The following is a 26,141-nucleotide window of genomic DNA, read 5'->3' on the forward strand; positions in this document are numbered from 1 at the left end:
CATATGCAGCATTCCAAGTGTTTTTCTTCTTTCATAATCCTGAAAATGTGGGGACATCCAATCAAGTTGAAAGGTAGAAATGCAGGGCACAGTGCATGGTTAAATTATGGAATTAATTAGAGCAAGAGAGCCCCCAGTTTGGCTGGCTTTAAAGGGGGTTGGACACTTTCTTATTTATTTATTTCCATTTCTATGCGGCCCATAGTCCAAAGGCTCTCTGGGTGGCTTAGAAATGCTGAAACAGCATAGAATACATACATAGAATACAATAAAACAATTGATAATAAGATAAAATAGATAAAACACTGAAATAATAGATAACATTTCCTAATAAAATATACCCACACACACCAAGTAAAAACAGCTGATAATGTAACCAATGTTAAATTAATATAATCAATAATAGAATATAAAAGTATTAAATTAAATTAGCCAAAAACTTGTTCAAATGAAAAGTGTTCACCTGGTGCTTGAAAGGAAGCAGAGTTCACACCAGCTGCGTATCTTGCAGCAGCTTCTACATGGGCATCCTGTTTGTAGCAGAGTGGAATATCGACTCGTATCTGCTCAAAATAATGCCCAGTGTCCAAGTCAGTACGCTTCTGTCTGCCAACGGATGGGGCACATGGGTGGGAGAGTGCTGCTGTGGCTTCCCATAGACCCTGGGCGGCCACGGTGCAAACAGAATCCTGGCCTGGGAAGACCGATTATGGTCCAGCTGGGATTGAGCTTTCCAAGGGAGATGATGGGAAAAGGGCAGGGGGTGGCCCCCAAGCCCACTCCTATGCCTGTTGCGCTCTTATAATTAGCACTGGGCAACTTGTCTGAGGAGGCAGCAGGTGCTGGATTGGCAGATAGTGATCTCAAGGAAGCAGGGCAGGCCCGGTCCAGGGCGTGTTGGCTTCTCGCTAAGGTCACATGCGCTGCAGCTCCGGTGTGATCCTGGCTTCCTCCCGGAGTCTCTCTCCAGCAGTGGCCCTTTCTGTCCTTTCTTCCGGAGGGGGAGGACTAGGATGACCCACAAGTAAGTAGTACTGGAAATGGAAATGTTTGCGTGCTGCTGGGGGGCGGTGGGCAGGGTGTGAAAGTCGCATCCGGCCTCTGGCAGGCGCGATGAATTAGTGGGTTCACTTTTCTGGGGGCTCTGGAGATGGCATGGCCTTCTCCGGGTATGCACGGACACTTGGGAATACCGCTGGCTCAGGAACAGGCCTGGAGAGAGACCCAAATGTGCCTGCATCGGGGAGCAGCTTTCCGGAGAGGGGGGCCTGTCGGACTGCCCACTGCCTGGATTTTGGAGGGTGGGGAAGGCCGTTTCAGCAAGTGCGCTCCCCTTTTGCTGCGGGGCTTGGCTTGTGGATTATTGTGCACTCTCTTCGTAGTTCAGTGCAGAAGGGTGGCAAACGAGGCAGAGAGAGGTGCTGGGGACCTTGCCTGAAGGATATGGGATGGACTTGTTGCAAGTTTGCAAGTCGGGAGAGGAAATAGCCAACGTGATTTGGAAAGTCTAGATAGGGATCACGGCTTTCCCAAACTCATGCTTCGACTGATATTCAGTCTGAGGTTTTCTTCCAGGACATGGTCTTAATTCAGCTTTCCACAGCTGCGTGACCTCCAGAGGTGCTGGGCTACAAATCCCAGCAACCCCAGCCAACCTGTTGGGAGTTGTAGTCCCACACATCTGGCAGATCCCAGGTTGGGAAAAGCTGCATGCGGTTCAGCTCTTAAAGTTCTGCATAAGGAACAGCTCCAGTGCGCCACCCCCCGTGTCGATGGCCTCATGTGAGGGTGTCACATTAATTAAATATAATTGACTGGTGGATTGCCCATGGAGTTGTTTGTGGGGTTGAACGAGTTTTGGATCAATGGGTTGTTCCTCTCTCCTCGTGCCAAGGATGACTGCTCTTGGATGCGCCCCAGCCCTGCCTTAGCAGCAAGGCACTGAAGACTTGGACCATTCTTCTGACACAAAGTGTTTACACACACCTGTAGTCTGCACATGAGAAAGTGCTTCACAGCTTTAAAACCTCAGAAAGGTTCCTGCTCCCTGTTGAATGGCCATCTTACCAGAGTCAGGCCAGGTCTTTTGGGGGAAAAGGGGACATCTCTGCCCATCGCCTGGGCCTTTGGGGGCCATCCTGGCTCTCACTGAAACATTTACCGGGCATGGTACCTTTGTCAACTCTTACGAGACCGCCTGTAGAGACCCACAATCCTAACTCCACTGGCAGAAGTCTTACCAGGCAGTGCTTACCTGAGTGGGAAGGGCTCTGAATCTCTCTCCGCTCACAGGTCCTGGGCTGTAAGGGAGACCTGGAGGTCATTTAGACCAACCCCAAACCCATAGAAGTGCTGCTATGTTACTAAGGGTATTTTCAGAGGAGATCTTGATTGGTTAAGGTGAAAAAGATGGAACACCTGCCCCATGTTTTGTAAGTGCTAGTGCTAGGAGCCCTTCATCTAGAAGCATCCTAAATGCTAGTATGTGAGACTGCCTTTTTCCTCCTCCATCCCAATCCCTTTTCCTTTTGTGCTGTGTCTTTTACACTAATGGCCAGAGAGTAGTAAGGGACAGGGATCTTATTCTTTGGCCTTTTCCCACATCTGGCTTGTAAAAAAGTGTCAAGAGTCATCAAGCACAAAAAGTGTACAGAAATACTAATTTCTTCTGTAACAGATACAACAACTTGCCATCAGCTTGTCATGACAAATGATACAGAGCAGTCTTCTCCAACCAGCTGCCACCTAGAAGTTTTGGACTAAAGCACCCATCTGCCCCAGGCTGGGTGGATGGGGTTGATGGGCACTGTAGTCTTAACATCTGGAGGGTGCCAGGTTTGGTAAGGCCTTTATTCAGGGACTAAGAAGAAGCCTCTTACACACAGTGTCAATCTAATATCTGGGCACCAGATGGGCAAGAAAGAGACAAGAATAAAGACAGCCACTTCATAAACCAGGGATTTATTTAAACGTTGCTCATTTAGGCTAAACAAAATTGCCCTGTCCTCTCTTGCTGTCTAAGCGCAATTCCCAGCTCAATAAACCCATTTCTGTTTGCAATTCTAACACAACATGTTAGATGTTACTTTACTCAGATGAAAGTCCTGCCCTTTGCAACAGATTGCTTGGGATTTGCAAGCTCCAGTACTCAAAGCTGGAAGTGATCAGCGCCCCCCGCCCCCGCTTCACAATCCGCCTTGCAGGACAACAGAAGACATGGACGTTTGCCACTGATCCGCACCCAGCAAGAGGAACTGTGTCCCCAGAACAGGGGACCCAAGAGGGCATCTTGCATCTGTGCAGATCCTTTGCACACTATGATTTTATAGGCAGAAATGCAAGTTGAGAAAAAAATGACTAAAATTTAAATGAAAATGCCAACTGGGCAACTCTCAGACTCTCAGTCCAACCGACCTCACAGGGTCGTTGTTGCGAAGATAAGATGGAGAACTGGAGGAGAATGATGTAAGCCACTTTGAGTTCTTTAAAAGAAAAAAAGGTGGGATATAAATCTAATAAATAAACGTGCCAGGAGAAAGGCTAACCCACACCGTCCCCCTGCCACGCAAACACCCGTGTCATCTGCACTTCTTCTACATGCATTCTGTGGAACCATTTGCTCGTCTCCCACCTCAAAAAAGAGAATGGGAAAGGGCTGCTGTTCAGTTCCTTTTTACCCCGTTGACAATTTTTTCTAAGTCGCTTTACTGCTCATAAAAACATTACTATTATATATTCTGATTGGAAGCTGCCTACAGTGGTCAGAAAGAGGAGGAAGGCATATCTAATTTATGTGGTTTTATTTATTGTTGTAAGCCGCCCCGAGGCTTCGGCGAATGGGGAGGCATAAAAATGTTTTAATAAATAAATAAATAAATATTGCATTATGAACAGATCAGCCCCCACTGGCATTGTGACCACCCGCTGTAGCTGGGTGCAAATACCTATCCGCATAAATACATTAGACAGCTGGCTGAGCATTCTCTTATCAGGGAACAGAGAGTGCTTTCTAGCCTCGCATTTCTGCAGGAATTGCCCTGTCAGCTCCAACTTTTACCTGTGCAGATAAAAGGTAATGTAATTAGCTGACTGAGGATTCCTTGATAGCAAGCAGAGGCTGCAGATTTCATAGTTATGTTACACTGATCCCATGGGAAGGATTTCAGCCTCATAAAGAACACCAGAGCCATGACACCCCTCTCGTTATTCAGTCACACATCCAGGTACATCACTAAGTCGGGGTGAACCTTGCCAATTTTTGCCCTGCCAAATTTGCCACCCAAACTCTTACCTGTCTTGCATCTGAAGTGAAGCAAAGCCTAGACCCAGGTGAGGTGCTGAGCGCCCAAAAAAGCCGAGGCTCAGGCCCGCAGGACAGAAAAAAGCACACATTTTCACACGCTGATTTATATATGCTCAGATTTCCCTCTGTGTCAGCTCCCTCTCAGCCCGGCCTACCTCAAAGGGTGGTTGTTGTGGGGAGAAGATGGAGAGCAGCAGGAGAACAACGTTAAGCTGCTTTGAGTTCTTTAAAAGAAAACAGGAGGGATATAAATTTAATAAATACATGAATAGATAAAACCTCATCTTAAGACCTGTATCCTTTTCCAGATGAAACAGAAACATAAAGTCAGCATCTAACACTTCTGCAGGGATTACTTAATGATAAGCAAATGATATGTTTCCTGGGAAAGCTTGGTTTAAATATTGGCATCTCTAGCCAAGGCAGGATGGCTTCTATAAGTTTATCGGAGGACAAAACCGGATTAATTATTCACTCCCTCTAAGTCTTAATTATGTTTAAACATTAATTCTAGCCCATGCACAGGGTGAAGATACAGACAGGCTCCTGGAGAACCCAGAATGACGGGGTTTGGAGACATCTTGAAGGCGGTCGGAGAGTTTGGCAGATTTCAGAAATGGCTGGTGTTGCTGATCTGCATCCCAAATTTCCTCACCCCCTTTCACATGTTTGGCCAAGTATTCCTAGTAATGGACGTGCCACACCACTGCAACACCAGCTGGATCCGTGCAATCAGCCCGAACCTGACCAAAGAGCAGGAGCTGAACTTGACCATTCCCAGGAAGCCAGATGGATCCCTAGAGGAATGCCTGATGTTTACTCCTGTGCAAGCAGATATTGACTCCATCATAGAATACGGACTCAATGGCACCGAAAAGTGTCAGGATGGCTGGGTTTATCCTGCAGGACTAAAACCAACTTTGCTAACAGAGGTGGGCCCCTTCCTTCCTTCCTTCCTTCCTGCCTGCCTGCCTTGCTCTCTCTCTCTCTCTCTTCAAATAGATTGAAATACTGTGTCCATATTTAAAAACAGAGCTCTCATATGTCTCTAGAATGTTGCATGTCTGAAGGATTAGGAGATACAAAGGGATCCAAAGGAGATGAAAAGAAATCAAGAGATTCGAACATATTTGGGACCTCGGAGAGCATTAAAAATGCATAATAATGGACAAGTTGGGGGGTAAAAAATCTACATTGTATTGTTGGATGTGTGCACTTCCCTTCAGCCCTAGTGAGCATAGATAACAGTGAGGCATGATGGGAGTTGTAGGCCAAAACACCTGGAAGTCCATTAGTGGCTCTTCCTTGCTTTGGGGAATGAGGCATGCGGAACTCTGGTCCCTAAGTCCCCTCTTAATGCAACTGAGGTGGTAAAGCAAAAAGTTGGGGAAGATTAGGGGAGGATGGAGTGTGTGAATGTGTGAAGCAGAACCTTTGGGCTGCCCCGGGGTCTGTGTTAGTAGCCACATGTGTTGCCCAGATGTGTGTGTTGGTGAGAAAAAGTCCACAAGCCACATCTCAGCAGTGGTACCTCTGTCTAAGAAGAGATGTTGGCAGTCAGGTGCCCTCTAGTTCTTTGGGACTACAATACCTATCAATCTTAGCCAGCATGGAGGTCAGGACTGATGGGAGATGCAGTTCAAAGCAGTTGAAGGACCCCAGGTGTCTACTGCTCCTGAAGACAATAAGAAAAGCCCTCTGAGATGAGGCCAAAAGTCCAACACACTGATTGTTCATTTTCACCCAGGGTAGCTAACTGTGTTCGAAAGAAGGGTGGTAGAGCACCAGCTTTGCACGCAGAAGGCCCTGGGTTCAAGTCTTGAATCCCCTCTTGAAAAGAATCAGGAGATAAAGAAAGTCCCTGAGACCTTGGATAGCTGTCTCTGGTCACAGCTGATAACATCTGGAAAGAGGTTGACTTAGAATAAACCAGTAATCTATCTTGTAGCAAACTTCTTCAACCTGGTTACATTCAGATGTTTTGGGATACAGGTCCCATCATCCCTGCTCATGCTGGGAAATTTAGTACAACGTATTTGCAGGCTACCATGTCGGGGGAAATTGTTTCACAGGAATGCCAACCCAGAAACTGCCAGATCCAGTGTTCTGTTGTTGTTATCATCATGTATTTATCTGTTTATTTACCATCAATAAATACCATAGATATTTATTATTCACCATAGATAAAGTATATTGCCCTCCAATGTAATTTTTTAGACTATCTTAGATTGTATTTTTTAAATAAGTTTTATTTGAATTATAATCCTAAAAAACAACAAACTACAAACAACATCCATCATCAAAAAAAAAAAAAAAATCGAGCCCGCTGGGTCAGCCCCCACACCCTTCTTTTCCCAATTATAATGACTTTAAAAACATATTTAAATCAATGCAAAGTCCCATTTCTCTAGCCAATAATAAAAAGAGTCCCAAGTTTGATAGAAGTCAATATCTTCCTTCTCCTTCAATGATAAATTCAATCTATTTCTGCACAGTCCAGGATTTTTTTTTCTTAGATTGTATTTTTAAGCAAGTGTCATTTTTAACATTTACGTTCCTATTGTTTTTGCTTGTATTGGTCCTATTTTTTTTATGGTAGTTCTGGCCTATGGTGTCTCCTGTGATAATAGCAGGCACAACTGCATAGAAAATGGCAGAAAAGGAAAGATGAGGCAAGGTGAGGAAAAGACAAGGGTCATGCACAAAATGCAGCCTGGAAGTGAAATGAAAAGGGCTCTTGTTTTCTCTTCCTTTAGTTTAACTTGGTCTGCGACCGACAAGACCTAAACGACTTCTCCCAGTCTATCTATATGGCAGGCCTTCTTGTGGGAGCCCTGGTCTTCGGCCCACTGAGCGACAGGTAATATTTTCCAAGTTGTGTTTGTGCCACTTTAGATCTTTGCACTGCTGTTGGCTTTTCTCTTGGTTACTGCTTTGGCCTTATTCTGCTGCAAGCATACAGTTTTGATATGACATTTTCAAATAATACTGCATTTTATGACCTAAGCGTCATCTGGCAAATTGTCCAGGCAGCTTCAGCTGACAATATAGGAATAGAAGAAACAAACAGATAAATCGATAACTGCACAGAGCAAATTAAAGAAAATAGCTTATTAGCAAAATCTGAATTGGAGATTGGAGGGATTTATCCTTAGATTCTTTTCTATTTTCTTTGAAAACAGACACACGGTTTTTTATGCTCCAGGATCACCCTTTCAAAACACCCTGCCCAAAACACCTCGAGTCTATCCATCATTTTAATTTCCCACAAAGCCTCAGAGTGATGCTTTATCAAGGGCATTGTGGGTGATCAAAATGGCAGCTAAACACAACTGCTCTGTGCTACTGGGGGGAAGAGAAATAAGGAGGGAGGTTCCAGGGCAGAGATCTGGCAGTTGTTGAAGGGTATCATTTGCCCTGGTACAGAACACAGTATCCCAGAATGCAGCGTTTCAACTTTCCTTTAAAAATTCAAATTTCTAGCCCCTGTGAAGTTAGACTTTCATATGCAAAGCCTGATGAAAGAAGCCAGAGGAGAGACTGAGTGAGTCTGAGCCAGAGACACTGATACCTTGCCAGATCCTTAGCCTGGGCTACGAATGAACTAGCAGAACACGTGCCATTTCTGAGAACGCTTCCCGTTCTTCCAGTTGTTCATGGAGAGTGGGCAGCTATTACTGGGTGTGCCTTAAAGACTGAAACACACTACTGGATGTTGTGTCCCACAATTTTACAGATGAGACCAGAGAGAGAGAGAGAGAGAGAGAGAGAGAGAGAGAGAGAGAGAGAGAGATATTAAGAGGAGTTTTTTTATTACCTGCACAGGGACCAGCACCCTCACACAAAGATGGGATGAGTGCGGGCCCCCAGTAGAGGGACAGCGGGGTTTTTATACCTTGTTACAAACAAAAGGAAAATTGTTATTGGCATCCTAAGCGAGCTAGCATAATACAGAAGCGAGACGGTTTGCGGTTAGTCTACATTTTGATACAGAAGCGGAGCGGTTTGCAGTTGGCCTGTCCTTTTAAGTTTTATGCCTTTGATAAACCTTGCCCATTTTCTGAAGTAACACTCTGTATACGCCTGGGACAACTGATAAACCTCCTATTAGGCTTATTTAATACACAAAGCCTCCCATTATGCTGACTCAATACACAAAGCCTCCTATTATGCTGACTTTAGTACACAACTGATACCATTCTATTATGCTAATCTTGTGCCAGGTGGGTCGAGCCTAACACTGGAAGCAGAGACTCTTGTGCTGATGTTACACCTTTTCCCAAGAGAACCCGTGGAGAGCCACCTGAATTGTCTTAGGAATTGTTTTGGCAGCACAAGCTTCCTGTGCTGGAATGGCCATCCTTGGCCATTAAAGCCAGGCGGGGCTAGCTGCCAGCCAGGCTCCATTGAGTTCTATGGGGCACAGCAAAGGAGCTGCGATTTGCACAGCCAGTGGGGAGGGCCTCAGAGGAGTAAACATGTCTCCCAACTGGGATCAGCAAGGGCAGGTTGAAGCCCCAGTGCAAGTGATTGGGACACCCCCCTTTTTCCCATCTAAGCACAAGGGTGGCCTTGTACTCCAGCAAGGAAACTACCCGCCTCTTTCACTGCCCGAACCTGGCATATCCTAAATAGAACATTAATGTGGATAGGAAGGGGGAACATCTGTTGTGGAGCACAAAGGGTTTTTGTAGAAGGTTCCAGATTTGATTCCCGATATCAATAAGCCAGATGAGTGAACATTTCTCCCCAAGACCCAGGAGAGCTTTTCCTGGTCTGTGTTGACAAAATTGGCCTGACTGGACCAAGGACCTGACTGGAAATAAATAATCAGGGTTCCTGTGCTGCCAAGTTGCTCACACGCAAAATGCTACTGCAGAGTTCTCCCTCCACGATCTGCCATCGTAATGATCTTCCCTGCACTGCAGAAGCGCCTCAGGCGCACAGGTGGGCTGCCAAGCACCAGGGACCGAGTGCAACGACAACTGGATGCGACCCCCCAAGTGTGTGAGCAGCTGATGAGGAAGAATCCAAGTGCAGAATCAGCCTGGGAAAAGGCAGACTAGGGCTCCCCTCTGTGGATTTTCTAGCCCATCTCACCCCATCTTGGTACCACCTTTCCCCAGGAAAAGCCACTGTGGGGCTTTTGGGACATCGTTATATTCCTGCCTGCCTGATAATACTGATTCTATTGCAACTGCAGATGTGAGGCATGCTTGGACCTCCATCTTGCAGACTGACCCATGTCTGTGTTTCCTTCCTCCAGGATCGGAAGCCGGTGGTCCATCTTGCTCACCCTCCTGATTATGGGCTCCTTTGGCGTTGGGGCAGGCTTCGCACCCAGTTTCTCTGTCTACATCGCCCTGAGATTCCTCGTGGGAGCTGCTTTTGCTGGGATCAGTATAAGCATGGCGGCTTTAAGTATGATGCCCCACTTTCGTCTGTGCCATCCAAAGATGGCTTTTGCTACTCCAGGGATGTCAAGCCAAAGGCAGCCTCTCTGTGGTCCCAGCCTGGTGCCCCAGAGTTTTCCCGGAAGGCTTGGGAGATTCCTATCTTAAGGCCTCTTTCCGGATTGCAAGAACTTTAAATTAAATCATGCTAGTCTTTTTAGCATTTTGGCCTCATTGCTTTGCCTCTGGGGCTGCCTCTTGCTGGAAGAGAGATTTATCCAAACGGAAAATCCAGTTTGCAAAAATGTTGTCCCTCCCCAGCTTGTCTCCCCTCTCAAACTAATGCCGTATGAAGGGAATTGCCAAGGTACCAGCTCGCCTCGCAGGACAGAAGCGGCTCTACCACGGAGATGCTGATGATATAATTTCATTTCTCTACCACCCTGTGGCCGAGGCTCTCTGGGAGGTTTGCAACAATGCATAAAAACAAAGCAATAAAATACAAATATCAGAAAAACAAAGCAGCAATACATAAATAGAAAGGAGCCAAAATATACCCTAAACAGACCTGTAAAAGGAAAAATAAAATAGCCCAGGAGAGGAACTGCTGGTGTGGGGAAGCTTAGCTACCAATTTAGGACATATAGAGTCAAATCCTGCCAATTTCTGGTCCTGGGACATGGAAAGTGAACCAGAGGAGAGGCCTTTGCTAGGCAAGGAGAACTGGCCTCAGGGGAAGCCTGATAAAAATTGTGGTCAGAGCTGTGAATCCAAAGGTCTTGCAAACTGGGGTCCTGCCCCCTCCCCTCCTTTTTTGCAGCTCTGGCTTGCCTCTGCCCATGCAGCTAGTGGTGGAGCTAGTGATAATCTGGCTCACCCAGGGGTATCCAGAAGCTGCCTGAAGGCGTGACATGTTCATTATGGATTTCATAGGGGGCCTATGGCCAATGGGGCAGCATATAAATTGATTACGTATATATGCAAATAAATACACTCCGCTCCCGCCCCGTGCATTGGAATGATGCTGCTCCAGGCGGTGCACTTTGGGATGAGAGGCCAACCCTGGTTTATCTGCATGGATGAGCAGCTCCTGCCCTTGCTGAGGGATGCTGTCCATTCAGTGGTGGATGTGCAGTGGAAATTGCGCTGGGCGGTCATTAGAGAGCACATCCCCCGCGGGGCCTTCCTCTGAATGGCATCTCCAGAGGAGGCCGAGCGGCAGCTACAAAGAGCAGGGCCTTCTCTGTGGTAGCCCCCACATGGCAGAATAAACTCCCCACTGAGTCCTGCCTGGCACCAACCTGGCTGTCTTTCTGGAGCCAGGTTAAGACCATGATTTGCCGAAGCATCTACAAACTCTGAGGAGCAGATGGGCACCCGCTAACATTGCCTGTTGCTTTTTTTAAAAAAAGCAGTTCTGGTCTTAGTTGGGTCAGTTGTTAAAATCTGGCTTCATATTTTTAGTGTGATTTTATTGTTATTTTTACTATATATTTTATTTCATCAAATTTGTTAACTCCTGTATGCCATCCAGAGAGCATTGGCTAGTTGTGGGGTGGCGATTGGGGGTGGATCGTAAGGAACGAAATGAATGAATAAATGCACAAACTCTTTTGCTGAGGTTTTGTGATCTTTGTGCTGATTAAACGTAGCTTGTAAATGAAAGGTTGGATCAGCCAGAAGGGAGGGCTCTTGGTGCTTTGCATGGGGCTTCTGCATCCTCAGAACTAACTGTAGCCTGTATTCCTTTAGGTTCTGAGTGGGTCGGGGCTTCGTATCGCCCGCTGGCGCTGGTCATCACCCACTGCTGCAATGCCCTGGGACAGATGGCTCTGGCTGGCTTGGCGTACTCCATTCGCGACTGGCGGCTCTTTCAGATCGCTGGCTCTGCTCCTGCTTTCGCGCTCTTTTTTTACATATGGTGGGTGTGCACAAGCCCCCCCCTGATTATTTTTTTTTTAATTTATATCCTGCCTTTTTCCTGCAAAGGGCTCAAGGCAGCTTACATCTCCTCCTCCATCTTATCCCCACAACAACAACCCTGTGAGGTGGGTTGGGCTGAGAGTCTGTGACTGGCCCAAAGTTGGCTCCATGGCTGAGCGGGGACTCGAACCCGGATCGCCTGAGTCCCAGTCCCAGCTCTTCACCACTACGCCACACTGGCTCTAATATGGTGTCAGAATGAACTGTACCCAAGCAAAGTTGGACAAGGATAAGAGCTCACTCCAGCCACTGTTTTAAAGTTTACTGTTTTTTAAAAATAGGGATAGGGGAAAAAACATACTCTTTTCACATCTTAATATACACTTGCCTAACTTTGCACCCCATGCATTGAAACTTGATTACGCTTCAGGAGTGGCACTTCTCCAAATCTTGAAATGGAGTTTTCCAGTCCAAAAATGTGTATATTATTAGCAACTTCAAAATGTAGTATATTTGGGTAATGGCTTGCAGAATTTGCAGATTAGGCAAAATGCAAACAAAAATGCATGTGAATTTGCATGTGAACATACAAAAACTCTCAATGTTTGGGTCGACTGGAAAAATGAGAAATGGAGAAAATCCAAAATTGACGTGTCCATCCCTAGTTTTAAGATCTGGCAGGGACTGGGTGTGAGGCCACCATCTGTCTGAAACAGGGCCTTTTCTGTTGCTGGCCTCAGTCGAAGTTTTCTCCAGGACATATACTCCGGTCATGGGGAATGCGTAATTTCTCCTTTTGGCTGGGCCTTTGAAACAGAAGCTCTTGCTGATGGAGGACTAAAACAATGCTGTGAGTGCGATAGCCCCCTGGCACCGACTGGAGAACTTACACCTACTGGAGGTAGGCTAGAACCATCAGGACTAGTAGCATTAATAGCCTTCTCTTCCACGAATTTGTCTAATCCCCTTTGAAAGCCACCCAGTGTTCTGGCCATCACCACATCGTCCATCGTGGATGCCACAGTTTCCTCATGTGCCGTGTGAAGTTGAGGGCAGAGGAGGCCGCCTGGCTTGAGTCCACTGCACAATGGTGCAAATTTGAAATGACCATGGCATTGTATGCCCTGTGCACCATCACAGAATTTGATACAGGGTGAAGGATTTAACATTTATTATTATTCAGGTCGTTTTAGAGTACCCGGCCATTTAATGCCATTCCCCAAGTGGTTTACAAAATCGAAGTCCCCTCTGCCTCTTTTAATCAGCAAGTTTCTAGTTCCTATGGTTGCCAGAATACGCTGAAAGAAGAATGTGGAAAACGCACTGGGAAATCTCAGAAGCCACATTCAGGAAGTACTTTATAGAAGAGGACATTTCTGGGATTTCAGTGCTTGACATGTGGGGTTTTTAAACTTTTCTATGATTAGCAGAAATAGCTAGACAATTTTTTCAAAACCAGTATATTTTGTTAATTTGCAAAATGTATTCAGACGCCAAAACTCAAGGTTTTTTTTAGGGGAGGTGGCATAAAAATGTGATATTTTAAAGGATAAGAACTTACAACCTTGGACTTTTATGCTGGTTTGCAAATTAACAGAAATCAGTGTAAAGTAGGAAACAGTCTTTCCATAGATGCAGGAAGAATCATATTAAAGTTATTGTGTCTTTTCCCTGGAATGGCAGAAACTGGAGTTTGGAATTTGGTTTCCTTTGTGCATAAGCGTGCCTTTGTTCTGACCAGTTCAGCATTTACCGATGTTTCCTTGACAGCGCCACTGGCCATGAAAGGTTGCAATAGCTTATCGGCTTTACTGGATCAGAGCGTGGCATGCCCTGACCCCTCGCTGCCCTTTTCCATGCTTTTTGAACTCTTCTTCTTCCCAGGGTCCTTCCCAGCTCTGCCCGGTGGCTTGTCACAAGAGGAAAGATCAAGGAAGCCAAAAAGGTGCTCCAGAAGGCCGCCTCCATCAACAAACGAACCATCCCGGAAGAACTGCTCAACCAGGTGTCAAAAGGCTGGGATTTCTGTTCCTTGTTTTCAGAAAAGGTCTGGGGTGTATACGGTGCACATTTGCAGAGATATATTATCAGCACCGAAGACATAGGAATCCCACCTCAACTTCCAGGCTTCCCTGTCTCCTCTCTTCTAAAATGCAACCTGCCCAGTAGCTGGGAAAAAGCTAATTTCTCAGAAGCCGTATAAAATTCCTTGCAGAAATGCAACATGTTTGAAGGCAGCCTGGCCCGGAAGGGCCACTAAAGACCCAGCAGCTAGGCCAAAGACCTGCTTGTGATCCCCATGAAAACTAGGAGCACAGGTTTGCTGACAGACAACAAGAAATTTGAATTATGGGAAAGGTGACTTCTGGGACTGTCATGATGAGCTGCACAGAAAAAGGTGCTCAAGGAAGGCTTTTTCAAAATCGCCAATTTGAATAGAACACAAACCCTATATTAAGGTTAGGGGCGTGTACCACAGTAGGGTTAGGGCAAGGAAAGGGAGGTGTCCGGGCAAGGTTTTGACGGTCAGAATATATTTAGAATGAGGGGAAATGATGAGCTGTGCAAAAAAAGCTACTCAAGGAAGGGTTTCTCAAAATCGCATTATTTTCAAACAAACTTCAACCTTATATTAGGGTTAGGGGTGTGCACCAGGTTAGGATTAGGGTTAGGGTTAGAAAAACGAGGTGTCCTGGCAAGGTTTTGACGGTTGGAATGTGTTTAGAATGGGCAGAAATGATGAGCGGTGCAGAAAAAGCTACTCAAGGAAGGCTTTTTCAAAATCGCATTATTTTCCAAAGAACTTTACCCGTATATTAGGGTTAGGGGTGTTCACCAGGGTAGGGTTAGAAAAACGAGGTGTCCTGGCAAGGTTTTGATGGGTGAAAGGTGTTTGTATTGGGCAGAAGTGAGGAGCAGTGTGAAAAAAGCTACTCAAGGAAGGCTTTTTCAAAATTGCATTATTTTCAATAGAACTTTACCTGTATATTAGGGATAGGGGTGTGCACCAGGGTAGGGTTAGGGTTGGAAAAATGAGGTGTCCTGGAAAGGTTTTGATGGTTGGAATGTGTTTAGAATGGGCAGAAATGATGAGCGCTGCAGAAAAAGCTATTAAATGTATATCTTTTCAAAATTGCCACTTGCAATAGAACTTTCCCCTGTATTATGATTAGGGATGTGAACCAGGGTAGGGTTAGGGTTAGAAAAACGAGGTGTCCTGGAAAGGTTTTGATGGTTGGAATGTGTTTGGAATGGGCAGAAATGATGAACTGTGCAGAAAAACTATTTCAGTGTAGAATTTTTCGAAATTGCCACTTTCAATAGTACTTTCCCCTATATTAGGTTTAGGGGTGTGCAGCAGGGTAGGGTCAGGGTTAGAAAAACGAGGTGTCCTGGAAAGGTTTTGATGGTTGGAATGTGTTTAGAATGGGCAGAAATGATGAGCTGTGCAAAAAAAGCTACTCACGGAAGGGTTTTTCAAAATCACATTATTTTCAATAGAACTTTTCCATGTATTAGGGTTAGGGGTGTTCAGCAGGTTAGGGTTAGGGTTAGACAAACGAGGTGTCCTGGCCAGGTTTTGAAGGTTGGAATGTGTTTAGAATGGTTCGAAATGATATGTGCCGAAAAATTACTAAAGGAAGGCTTTTTCAAAATCCCATTATTTTCAATAGAAATTTCCCTTTATATTACGGTTAGGGGTGTTCAACATGGTAGGGTTAGTGTTTGAAAAACGAGATGTCTATGCAAGGTTTTGACAGTTGGAATGTGTATAGAATGGGCAGTACTGATGAGTTGTGCGGAAAAAGCTACTATGGGAGGGTTTTTTCAAAACCGTCCCTTTCTATAGAACTTTAACTGTATGTTCGTGTTAGGGGTGTGCACCCGGGTAGGGTAAGGCCCGTGGTGGCGATCCTATGGCCTTAATGACACAGCGGGCATGCAGAACTCTCTCTATTGGAATGAGATCAAAGTCTCCCGAGCATTGCCCCAGCAGCTGAGCTTCAGACAACTGCACACACAGGGGCCATGGAGATGCTCAGAAAGGTGTCGCAGTGCCCGTGAGTGACCTCAGGTGCCGTGACTCATTTGCCGTGACTCATCCGAGCTTTTGCATAGCCGGTCCATGTGCTCTCAAGGATGTATATATAAATTTTGCTTGGACTGTCTGAAAGTTGTTGTTTCTTAACTTAAACCTCCATTTTCAGGTTTTATTGAAGTGTTGTCACTTTGTGATGAATAAGCTGGTTTTGGTTTGCAGTTTGGGCATTCGGTCTCTAAAAAGTTTCGCTGTCACTGCACTTCGAATTCAAGCGGAATGTGCCCTAACATCCTGTTGCTGGTGTGATGCAGAGCCCAGGGTGCTGAAGAGACCTTGGACTCTGGTTGACTTCCGACTCTCTTTGGCTTTATAAATTTTGCAGCTCGCTCCAGAGGAGAAGGCAAAATCTGGAAATGTACTGGATCTTTTCAAGAAGCGACACCTTAGACTTATGACTTTTATCATGGCCTGGATCTGGTAAGTCTGCCAAATTGGCTAAATCATTAAGAAGCATTTTGTGTATTTTTTTTAAAAGCAAGCAGTTGTTCTCGGCTTGCTTTTAAAAAATTGATGTTTTTTCAGTTTGTGAGTTGGATGAACTCTGTGAACTGAGCATATCTGCATAGTTTCTCAAAGCTCACACTATTTACTCTATAGTTGTCTTTCTTTTCTGTAGTATTTATTTACATAATTCACCTTCTCTCCATTTTATCCTTCCAATAACAACCTTGTGAGGTAGGTTAGGCTAAGTGTTGGTGACTGGCCGAAAGTCACCCAGAAGGCTTCATGACAGAGTGGGGTTTAAAAGACAGGACTCAGGACTCCTTGTCCAACTCTCCCACCAGAACACCACACAGGCTCCTGGTACAGAGAAGCAAAAAGCATGAGGTCTAGGAACTTACTCTTTCTTTCGTTTCAAGTGTAACTTCTCAGGGAGCTGAGTCCTGCACCCAGGACCATGTTCTGCTCTCCTGCAAGACTGCAGCCTACATTGAGCTCTATTTCTAAATAGCTTGACATTTCGTGACGGGTTTGGGTGGACCTGGAATTAAAAAGGAGAAGCAGTAAAAGCGTGAGAGATGATACCTCCTTATTTTGTCCTCAGGTTTGCTGACAGTTTGGTTTACTACGGCGTGAGCCTTCACGTTGGGGATTTTGGCTTGGACATCTACATGACGCAGCTCATTTTTGGAGCAGTGGAAATCCCATCCCGCTTCTCTTGCATTTTCCTGCTCCAGTGGCTGGGCAGGAAGAGGTGCCAGGCTGTTTGGCTTCTGCTGGGTGGAATAGTTTGCTTGCTTATTCCTGTTATTCCAAAAGGTACACAATCATTTGCAAAGTCTCCAGGCAGAACATGGGAAAGGGTCTTCTTAGGGCCTGTCCCCAGACTCTGGAACGTCCTGTCTAGGGAGCCAGCCTAATTCTGTGTTGTTTCTGGGCACCAAAGACAAAAAGGCAGGCTATTGGCCCCTACGTGGCTTTCCCCCCTGCACTAGCATTTTCCTGATGGGCATCATTTATTTTTTATTTCTTTTAAACTGTGTTTAATTGACGGGGCTATGTTGTAATTTTGCTATGTTTATCAGTATTAAATAACTTTAATGGAAAGATGGGTTCTAAATTAACCAAGAGTGTGATCCTATGCAGGTTTAGGCAGGAAAAAGCCCCACAGTTTCCAGCTGTGGCATGCTGGGAATTGTGGGGCTTTTCCTGCCTAAACCTGTATAGAAATGTACCCTAAATAACTCAGACCTAATCCAGAGGCTGCTGCCTGCCCAAGCCCTGGTTTCAGGTGGGTTCATGTGTGCCCCACTGAATGCTTTGTACATTCCCACTTTTGTATCTTATTCAGCCCCAGCCAACCAGCATGCCCAGTGGTCACAGAGGATGGGGCGTGAAGTTTAACAATATTCAAAGGGCTTCGGGCTCACCATCCCTCCTGTGGGACCTCAGTTCAGGAGCAGTGGGACAATTTTGCCAGTCCGGCGCGGTGTGCCTGTGACGGCTTCTCCTGGTCGCTCACAACCTTTCCCACAATCTTTCCCAGGTTTTCCCGTCATTGTCACTGTGCTGGCTGTTATCGGCAAGTCTGCTCTGGCTGCCTCTTTTTCCACCACTTACGTGTTTTCTGCAGAGGTATTTCCCACGGTTGTCAGGTGAGGATCTTCTTGCCCTTTAAATGTCCAAGTGGGAAGGGCCTTTAGCTTTCCATCTGCTCCTGCGCAGGGGTGATAAGAATTCCCCCAGGGCATGAAATGCATTCAAGGAGAGAAGGAGGTTGGCTATAGGAGGGAAGGATGGATCAGTCTGTGTGGTGCCACCCTCAGAAGGCCCTGGGCAGCCGCTGACCCATTCCCCACCTCTTGCCCCTGGGGTTCCTCCAGGGCTGGGCTCTGGAGAGTCTATGGCTGAATGAAGGTGAAGGGGCAAAGCAAGCTGGAGCCCACAAACAGTCCCAGCCAGACATGGCTTGGGACAGGGACACTGGATCTCTTGGAGCCCTCGTTCCGAGGTCCTGCATACTTGGAGCTGGGATTCCAGGCCCTGAACGCCTGCCCAGCTCTCTCTCCAATTGGCACAGGAAGAACTATGTCAGCTGCCTCTCCAAGCACCCGACTGGGCCTTGAAGAGGTGGGAAAGGGTGCATCGGGAGATGGGGAAGGGAAGAGGCAGGGGACGATGCTCCTCTGGGCAGCTCTGCTTCCTTCCCTCTCCCCCCTGTCACGCAACCCAGACAGCCAAAGATGGCCCTCTAGATCAGACACTTGGCATGAGCTGGAGCAAAGGCAGAGCTTGCTCCGTGCGTTGGACGCCTGTAAACCAGCCCCTTCGGAGGCTTGCATGCACCTGAAATTCTTCTACGGGCAGAGTGATTCTCCTGTGCCTGACGTCCCGTGTGTTGTCTTTCCACCAGGCAAACCGGCTTGGGCTTGTGCTCCATGTCGGCTCGAACAGCGGGCATCCTCTCCCCGTTGGTTGGTCTCCTGGACAAATACCACCCTGCCATCCCCATGTCCATCTTTGGAAGCACCGCAGTGCTGGGGGGAATCCTCTGCTTCCTGCTTCCCGAGACCCGGAACAAGGATCTCCAGGACAACACGGCCAACTCCTCATCGAGTCAGAAGTGAGTGGCTTGGAGTGCTGAAATTGCCCTGTCCGGGAAATGCTTGTCACATGGTGTATCCTAGAAACAGAGAAGAGCTGGAAGGGGCCATGAAGGCCATCCAGTCCACCCCCCTGCTGTTGCAGGACACCCATGTACACCATCCCACTCAGATGGCTGTCCAGTTTCTTCTTGAGTGTCTCCAGTGTGGGGGAGCCCCCCACCTCTCCAGGCAGCTGGTCCCACTGCCCCATTGCTCTGACAGTGAGGAAGCTTCTCCTGATGTCCAGCCTGGATCTGGGTTGTCGCAACTTCACTTGATTATTCCGTGTCCTGCACTCTGGCATCAGCAGGAAGAGATCTTCGCCTTCCTCTTTGTGGCAGCCTTTGGGGTACTTCTAGAGGGATCTCATGTCCCCCCTCAGCCTTCTCTTCCCAAGGCTGAACATACCCACTTCCCTCAGTCTCTCCTCACAGGGCAGTGTCTCCACACCCTGGATCATTTTTGCTGCCCTCCGCTGGACCCTTTCTCATTTTTCTGCACCCTTCTTAAATCTTGGTGCCCTGAACTGGGCATGGTTTGCTCCCTCCCTGTTCTACAGGGAGAGGTCCCAGTAAAACACTGCTCCAATGTTGCTCTTAAGGTAGGAGGAAGTCTGCAGAGCGAATGGGTTCTGCTCTCCAGTAAGAGTGCCTAGGGCTGCAGCCGCGCTGGATCCTGCCGCTGCAAGTGCCAGTCCTTAGACAGCCAGAGTGGCACCCTCAGGGCAGGAGCCAGCATGCCAGGGGGGAAATCGCAGGGTTTGCTGAGGCAGCCTTGGCCCTCCATGAGAGACCTTTAGGGAAACACCCACAGGAGTCAGGAAGCCCCCAGGCAGCCCAGCGAGGTGGGTGGCGCTGAGAAAGTCCATGCCGAAGAGACGGCAACGTAGGGGGTGAGGCCCGTGAGTGACCCAGGGCTACTTCCATCACATTTAACCATTTTCCTTTCTGTTAGGTCCAACAAGGCCATCCACAGTGGCTTTGGAAATGGGCCGGTGGAGCCGAAAGAAGATGAGCAGAAGGCTACGGAATCCACCATTAGCACATACCTCTAGCAGGAACGGCAAATTTCCATGCAGTGCGAAGGAACCACAGAGCATACAACTTTTTAGGGAAGATTTTACGAGACGCAAGAGCCACGCTGAGTGGGTCTCAGGTTCACCTCATCCAGCCCTTGGGATTGCACACTGACAAACCCGCTGCCTGCGGGATCCCACCAGAAGGCCAGGAATACAAGAGCACCCTCCTGCCCAAGTCCTCAGCAACGGCTGGACAGAAGCATGCTGCCTCTGATCTGGGAGGCGGCATATGGCCATGAGGGCTAGTAGCTGTGGAGACGAGTAGCCTTCTCCAGGAATTCCCCCAATCCCCTTTTAAAGCCCTCCAGATTGGAGGTCTTTGCAACGTCTTGTGTTGGTGCATTCTGTATTTTAACTGTAGCCTTTTCTCACGGGGAGCCACCCCACCCCAATGGACAATTTCCATTGCCCTCTTCTGTACAGTACTTTACACTATCCCTTTTTAGGTGACGGTCCCAGAACCATACACAATTGTGGCCACGCAACAGATTTGTGTAAGACGGTGTGCTATTGCCAATTTTATTCGCAATTCTTCTGCTAGTTATGCCCAACACGGAGTTGGCCTTTTCCACAGGAGCTGCATGCCGCATCCATATTTTCACCGAGACACCCGCCACTACCCAGAATTCCTGCCTTGGTCAGTCGCTGCTGCTCAGACCCCATTGAATAAGATGTGCTTGCACCCAGCTTGCAATTTTGCACTGGCTTGTACTGAACCCGGTTTGGCATTCGGATGCCTGCTCCCCCAGCTGGGAGGAGCACTTCGCAATTTTTTCTGTTTTAGGTGCTTTAAGTTATGTGATGACAGCACCAACCTCACCTTGAATTCTGGATCATTTATGAATCAGCTGAAAAGGCTTAGTCCTGAACCAGGTCACCCCGTGGCTGCCGCTCACCGCATGTGCTCCCCCAGCTTGGCAGAGCGATGGGATGCTTGTCCCAGAGCTCAGACCCCATGCAAGCTGTTCCTTCCCTCTCAACCTGAGTGAAAGGGTCACCGTGCATATTCAGAATAGCTCCCTGCCACTGCTTTGGTCCCCATATTTCTCTTTGACCATGGATCTGTGAACCGTGCGATCTGCTGATCAGAGATCCCACTGCTTACAAAAATGGACAAGTGAACAGTTTTGCTATGTGGATAACTCTGGTAAGTTGAAGGTGCTGAGCTCTCGGGGAGGAAAGGTCCATGCCTCGGACCCCCTCCCCAGAGGGTGACCACACATACTGCTTTACAGAGGAGAGTCCTCTGTTTGAAGACCTATCAGAAGACACTCTCCTGTCTGAAGGCATCCTCAGTTGGAAAGGCTTTCTGGTCCACGTCTGGTTTAAAGAGAGACGTGTGGTGTAGGAGAGCCAGTGTGGCGTAGTGGTTAAGAGCATGGGACTGGAACTCAGAGGATCTGCGTTCTAGTCCCCACTCAGCCATGGAGCCAACTGGGTGACTCTGGGCCAGTCACAGACTCTCAGCCCAACCTACCTCACAGGGTTGTTGTTGTGGGGATAAGATGGAGGAGAAGGATGTAAGCTGCCTTGAGCTCTTTGAGGAAAAAGGCAGGATATAAATCGAAAAATAAATAAAATAAATCGAAAATAAATAAAGATGAAGCAAAAGGAGGAACGGGTTGGGCTTTGCAGTTTGATGGATTTATTTACTAATAAAACTTATAGACCACTTAATAATAAAAATCTCCAAGAGGTTCACATGCCAGTTTTTTAAAAATCATATTTAAATACAGTATTAAAACATGATGGAAAACCATTTCAGCCACAACAACAAATTGCATGATTCAAGCAATCTGTAAACTGCTTTTCATACAGAATGGTATGAAAAGCAGTAAGATGGAGCAATATGCAACCAGCTGCCGTTCGTTGCAGGTTGGAGGAGGGTTATATCGCCAGTCAGCAGTTTCTGCCTGGAATGTTAACGGATAGGCAGCGGCTACCCTTGATTTAAATATTTTTTTAAAAAAGGATCTTGTTTCTCCTTAAAATATTCTATTACAGTTCTAAATGATACAATGGGGATTCTTCCTAACCCTCAGATATCAGAATCAACCCCATATCTGAAAGCAGAGTTTTGATGTGACAATTGTAGTTTTCAAGAAGATGTACTTTCAAGAAGTATGCCTAGAAGCTACACAGACTGAAAACACCCTCCTTTGTCTGGCAAAATTCTGGTATTAGCTTCCCCACCTATTGGCTGAGCCATCCAGTCAGTTATTTAGTTAGGTTTTCACTCTTTCTTTCCTTCCTTCCTTCTTTCCTTCCTTCCTTCTTTTTTTGGAAAGCTCTTCTGCCACATCCATGGGTCCTGCCAGTTGAGCAGGCTGAAGCCCTGTAGACAGGAGGGCAATGAGCTTTCTGTTTCTCCAGTGGCAGTTGCAGGAACTTCGTCTCCTGCCTTTCTGATCAACCTGCTGCTTGACGGGATTCCATAATCCTCTTCCTCCTCTCCATTTTATGTCCACAACAACCCTGTGGGGTAGGCTGGGCTGAGTGTCTGGCCCCAGTGGCCCAGAGAGCTCCGTGGCAGCATGGGGACTAGAAGCCAGCTCCTGCGAGTTGCAGTCCAGCACCGTGGCACGCCGGCTGGTGCCCACCCTTGAAAGGCGGCATGCGTTCCCTCAGTTTCATCCTTCCAACAATCTTGTGAAGTGGACTCAGGGCCACTTCGAGGCCTTCTGTCCCCAAAGTGAAGGACAGGTTGGGCCTTTCCTCTTGTTCCATGCACAGAAGCCATCCAGACTGGCAGCTGACTCTCCCGTGCCGGCCGCCACCGCCGTGGCCGCACAGCAGGGATGCTTGGGGGACACGGGGTAGGCAGTGCGGTACCCATCCAGCTGCGTCCGCCGGCCCCTTGCCACCCCTCCGGCAGAGCCTGACGCCTGAGGCAGCTGCCTCATTTGCCACATGGTAGGGCCGGCCCTGGATCGATGGGACTGGAAGGGAGAGATTTGCCGAAGGTTCAGGTGAGTTTCACCTGTGCCCTCCGGTTGAAGACCAGAGTTCTACCTCCACCCCTCAGACTTTCCCTCCTTGAGGTACAGGTGGCAGCCGATTCGTTCAGGAGCTCTGGGTGCACGTTGGAGCACCTGTGGGGCTCTGGGTGTCATCTCGGGGGTGCACAAGCACATGTTGTGCTTAAAGTGACGGCAGCTGTTGACTTGTCTGCTATTGGGAATGCAAGAGGGAGCTGCTCCTGCGGTGCATTTTGGGGCAGGTAAGCGCCGACTCTTCAGATGAGGATGCTTTTCCTCTGGGTCCTCCTGGGAAAGGAGGTCTGCAGACACAGGGGTAGCAGAGGAGGGGGTTTGCCTCAAGGCCCCCCATCTCCAGGGGTCTGGGAAAACCAGGGGACCAACGAAGTGCCAGGCGGACCCAGAGGAGCCCGGCCTGGTCTTTGACCCCGTGACGTGGCGTCAAGAGAGAAGGGCTGGCCAGGAAGATGGCCTGCATGGAGCTTAGGACACCTGCCCATCTCCCGGAAAAGGAAGGTTCTCGGAAACAGCTTCTAGTTTGGGTTCAGTGAACCACTCTGCATGCTCAGAGACCCTTCCTCTGTTGGCTAGTAGTTTTCTGGCCATATGGTAGAAATAAAGGGTTTTTACCTAAGAGAACTTCCTGTTTTTTGAAAGAGAGAATGGGGGAACCCACCTCCCAACATCGGCATGAAGTGAATCAACTTTGGGGTGCGTCCCAAAGATGGCACTCAAAGCCGGGGTTCGGGGGCATGTGGTGTGAAGCTCTGGCAAGATATGGGTGCAGGGATAGGACACAGCCCTCCAAAAACATAGCTCTTCCCTCAGAGCTCCCAAGTGGGGCTCATCGAGGCCCTGGCAGTGGCAGATGGGTCTGGGGGCTATCCTGCAACCCCAAGGTCAGTATTCTGGTGCTTGCCCAGGAAGTGAAGTTCTTGAGCTAACTGCTGGTGGAGAGAAAGACTCCTCTTGCCAGCGATTTGAACAGGCTGTCTGAAATAAAGTCCAAGGGCTGCACATTGCCCACCCCGAGACCCTAACCCTGCCCTGAAATGTTTTCTTTGCTGAGTCACATGCACCTGCTAGAAAGAGGATTGAATTTAGCCCTGCTTGATCTGGCGGAGCTGCTGAGAGGCTCCTGGGGAGAAGCCATGTCTGGGTGCTGATGCCACCTGCCCTCCCTGCCTCGTGTGTTTTCTTAGCAGCCACTTCAATAAATTTTTGGTTTGCAAAGAGACAGCCTCTTTTGGTGACACCACGAATCTTTAGGAAACTTGCCAAAGGAAATGTATCCTATAAGTGCTGTCTGGAACTTCTCATTTCTTAGGGAAGTGGAGCAGAAAGGAATCACTCTAATTCCTTCTTTGCAGAAAAGAAACCAGATGCTAAGCATGTGATTTGGGCCTCAGTGTATGAGGAAGAGCCTCACAGCTGCCTTTTGTTATCTCCAGCCTCTTTGGGAAACAATTCTTGCCAAGAGAATTTTAATGGATCCTTTTTTTTTCAGCTCATAAGGTGTTATTTTGGGCACTGGGAAAAAGAAGGAAATGGAGGCTTTTGGTTTCCCTTGGGGTTAGTGAGAGTAATTATCTTTTGACAGAGTAATACTAGTTACGGCTTTTTTTCCTCCAGAGCAAGAAGAGAATCAGTTGGGAGCATTTATGAAAGGACAGGATTGGGTAAGAAGGACAACTGCACCGAAGGAAACAGACCATGGAGAGAATAAGATGCTACACCTTTATGTGGTTTTCTAGAATCACACAGCTGTGAATGGATTAGAAGGCTAAAATGCTGCGAGGAAGAAAGGAACTGCTCAAGCTGCCAGCTCCTCACCTTGCAGCTCAAGGGCAGTCCAACCAACTCCTGTGTCCAGGATGCAAGCAATCAAAGCTGACCCCTGAATGACCTTTCTGGCTCAGCACTAAAGTCCCCCTGGTCCAGTGCTTGGTTTCCAGCAGAGGCCAAGCAGATGGTCTTCCGCTTTCTATCCCTAACACAGAACTTATCTTCAGCTGTGCTCCGGATGGTATCTCTAAGGAGCTCTGGGATATGGTGACAGGATGCAAGTGACGGGGGGAAGTCCTTTCCACCAGTGGGATAATTAACTATAGTGGCTTGTTTAACATGGAGATCTAGTCCGAAGGAGGCATCTGCACTGGACTGAGGCTGGGACACTGGATCATCACACTGATCTTTCTCAAAATTTCCAGATCCTGGTGGGTCTTTGTTGTCCAGATTACCACCTTTGATCATCGTAGGGACCCCAGATTCTGAAAACTGATGCAGGTTGTTTATCTGCGTGATTGTTTCTGATGAGTTCAAACCAGAGCAAAGCTCCTCTTTCCTTTGAGTACTTCCTGTATCCGAACTGGGAATGGACCACGGATCTCTATCCCACATATTTGCTGATCTCTCTACTCCCACAGAAAATAAAAGCATATCTGGCACCTAACGGCCCCTGTCTAATAATGGAGATTCATCATCTCTGGAAGGGCTTGATGAAGAAATATTTGGAGCCTTTGGTGTCACCAGTTGACCATCCAGCTTGGCGCGTCCAGGGAGCTTCGGCAGACGTTGTTCATTAAGATCACCTCCAGATGCAGTGCTCATTTCAGAGTTGGGTTCCAGCACATTGTTCACAGGACATTGTAACATTTGCCTTGTGGCTGGTAGAGGATTGTGGGAGTCATCCAATGATGAAGGCTGGCCATGGCTCCTCAGTACAGCTTCCGTCTTCCAAACGGTCTGTTTGGGAACGTCAGGTTTGTCTCTTCCAAATAATGCCTCAGTGCTGCCTGAGATATCTGGGCCCAGATCCGAGGGACGCATGTTGGTACCAAAGGTTTCAGCACCGTCCAAGGAAGCAGAACTATTTCCTTGCTCACTGCATAGGCAGCTTCCATAATTCTCCTCTGGATCCTGTAGACTTGCATCTCAACTTCTTGTCTGAGGAACAACTTCTGAGGCCTTCTCTTTCCTGGAAGTGCCAGACTTTGAGGAACATGCAGCTTCCACATGGTCTTTATTCTTTGCTTCTTCTGATGCCTTTGGTGATGGTGTTCCCAAACTTTCCTTCCAATTTTTGCCTTTATCCAGAGAGTATCCAAACAACGTCATTAAGGCTGATGGAGTCTTAAGTGCTTTCTTAGTCCTTGCTGTGGGTTCTTGTTTGGGAACACTGCCCACAGCAAAGAAATGTGCCAAGGGATTCTTTTCATTTTTAAAGGGCTGCTTGCTGGCAGAAGAATCCACAAGATTTTTATGGCAGATTCCCTGCA

At 47.5% G+C, this 26,141-nt stretch overlaps 1 protein-coding gene across 1 annotated transcript; it reads left to right on the top strand.

Moving 5' to 3' along the window:
* Positions 1-4,832: 4,832 nt before the first annotated feature.
* On the top strand, positions 4,833-19,861 carry LOC123020810 (solute carrier family 22 member 13-like). The gene is made up of 10 exons (XM_044424994.1): positions 4,833-5,235; positions 7,060-7,163; positions 9,570-9,724; positions 11,449-11,617; positions 13,504-13,624; positions 16,044-16,138; positions 16,767-16,981; positions 17,709-17,817; positions 18,576-18,785; positions 19,762-19,861. The coding sequence occupies exons 1-10, from the start codon at positions 4,864-4,866 to the stop codon at positions 19,859-19,861; spliced, it is 1,650 nt and encodes a 549-aa protein (XP_044280929.1). The 5' UTR covers positions 4,833-4,863.
* Positions 19,862-26,141: the final 6,280 nt, after the last annotated feature.

The sequence above is a fragment of the Varanus komodoensis genome, unplaced genomic scaffold (assembly GCF_004798865.1).
Source record: "Varanus komodoensis strain SLA01 unplaced genomic scaffold, ASM479886v1 scaffold15, whole genome shotgun sequence".
Taxonomy (NCBI): Eukaryota; Metazoa; Chordata; class Lepidosauria; order Squamata; family Varanidae; genus Varanus; species Varanus komodoensis.